The 1,173-nt window shown below is 30.2% G+C and overlaps 1 protein-coding gene across 1 annotated transcript in view; it reads right to left on the bottom strand.

The window, feature by feature from the left end:
- The window catches only part of LOC106881385 (probable 3-hydroxybutyryl-CoA dehydrogenase), a 44,871-nt gene extending 44,004 nt beyond the window's left edge, over positions 1-867 (bottom strand). Inside the window, exon 1 of the mRNA XM_014931756.2 lies at positions 689-867. Coding sequence (XP_014787242.1) covers positions 689-752 — 64 coding nt within the window. The 5' untranslated portion in view covers positions 753-867. The remainder of the gene's footprint in view (positions 1-688) is intronic.
- Between the last annotated feature and the right edge of the window lie 306 nt (positions 868-1,173).

Below are 1,173 nucleotides of genomic sequence, written 5' to 3'. Positions count from 1 at the left end.
ATATATATATATATATATATATAAGAAGAAGAAGAGAAAATGGAGATAAGGAAGTTAATAATTGTTTATTATTAACAACAAATTAAATTGGTCGTCTTCACTTCTTACAGCTGTTTCAATTAATACTCAATAATTCAATTACAAATATGTGACATGCGTATAATTTCATCAGAGGAAAAAAGGAAGTACCTTTGGATGTTATATGTGGGCTTGTCAATTCATTTCAGAAGACTTGTTAATGATAAGCAATTATTAACTTCTTTATCTCCATTTTCTTTTCTTCTTCTAAATGGATTATAAACTATATGCTTTATATATACCTATTGTTTTAAAGGAATTTCATTCCCCAAAAGTACTAGGTATTGAACAATATTTCCTTGGATACAACCATCCCTTCTTGAGGTTAGCATATCCTCTAATTAAATTTGTGCGTGTGCGTGTGTGTATACAGTTTATAGATAAGATCCAAATATTCCTTGTATAGAATACACTGAGTAGTGCTCAAGAGATTTAAACTTGAGCAGGTATAGAGGTAAATTTAGGGATAAGTGAATTAGACAGATCAATATATAAAGTATATAAAATAAATGAGATACAAAACATTGTATATATGTATACATATAAAAAGGTCCAACTTACATAGAATACAAATGACATAGAGAATTAAAGGGGTAGAGGTATTACAAACCCAACAGCTGTTTCTTGGGGCTCAGCAGTCCATAATAATGTTTGTAGATGGAATTTTTGAACATGGTGGTCCATAATAATATTTCTTGATTGAATCTACAGTTCTACAAAAATATATCTAGCCATAGAGAAACATTATCTTGCTTAGAAATAGGTGTGAGTTAACTCTTTAGCAGTCAGATTACTCTGTCAAATGTAATGCTTATTTATTCACATTGTTTTGAACTAACCATTCCTTATCTTATAGCTTTGAGAGACCAATGGTGTGATTGTTTATTTCTACAATAACATTTTAAGGTAGATGTGAGAGGATGTATTTGGTCAGTTTGAATGTAAAACAGGTAGAATTTTTGAGTCAGATATGGTCAGTTCGAATGCTAATGGATTACTGACAAGGAGAAATTCTGGCCCTAGAAATATCTACTTCAGTTATTAACTCCATTTCACCCACAAAAGTATGAAAAAGTGGATGTTAAAACAATGATG

This window comes from Octopus bimaculoides, chromosome 11 (assembly GCF_001194135.2).
Source record: "Octopus bimaculoides isolate UCB-OBI-ISO-001 chromosome 11, ASM119413v2, whole genome shotgun sequence".
Lineage (NCBI taxonomy): Eukaryota > Metazoa > Mollusca > Cephalopoda > Octopoda > Octopodidae > Octopus > Octopus bimaculoides.
This window is presented reverse-complemented; position numbering and strand designations above follow the sequence as displayed.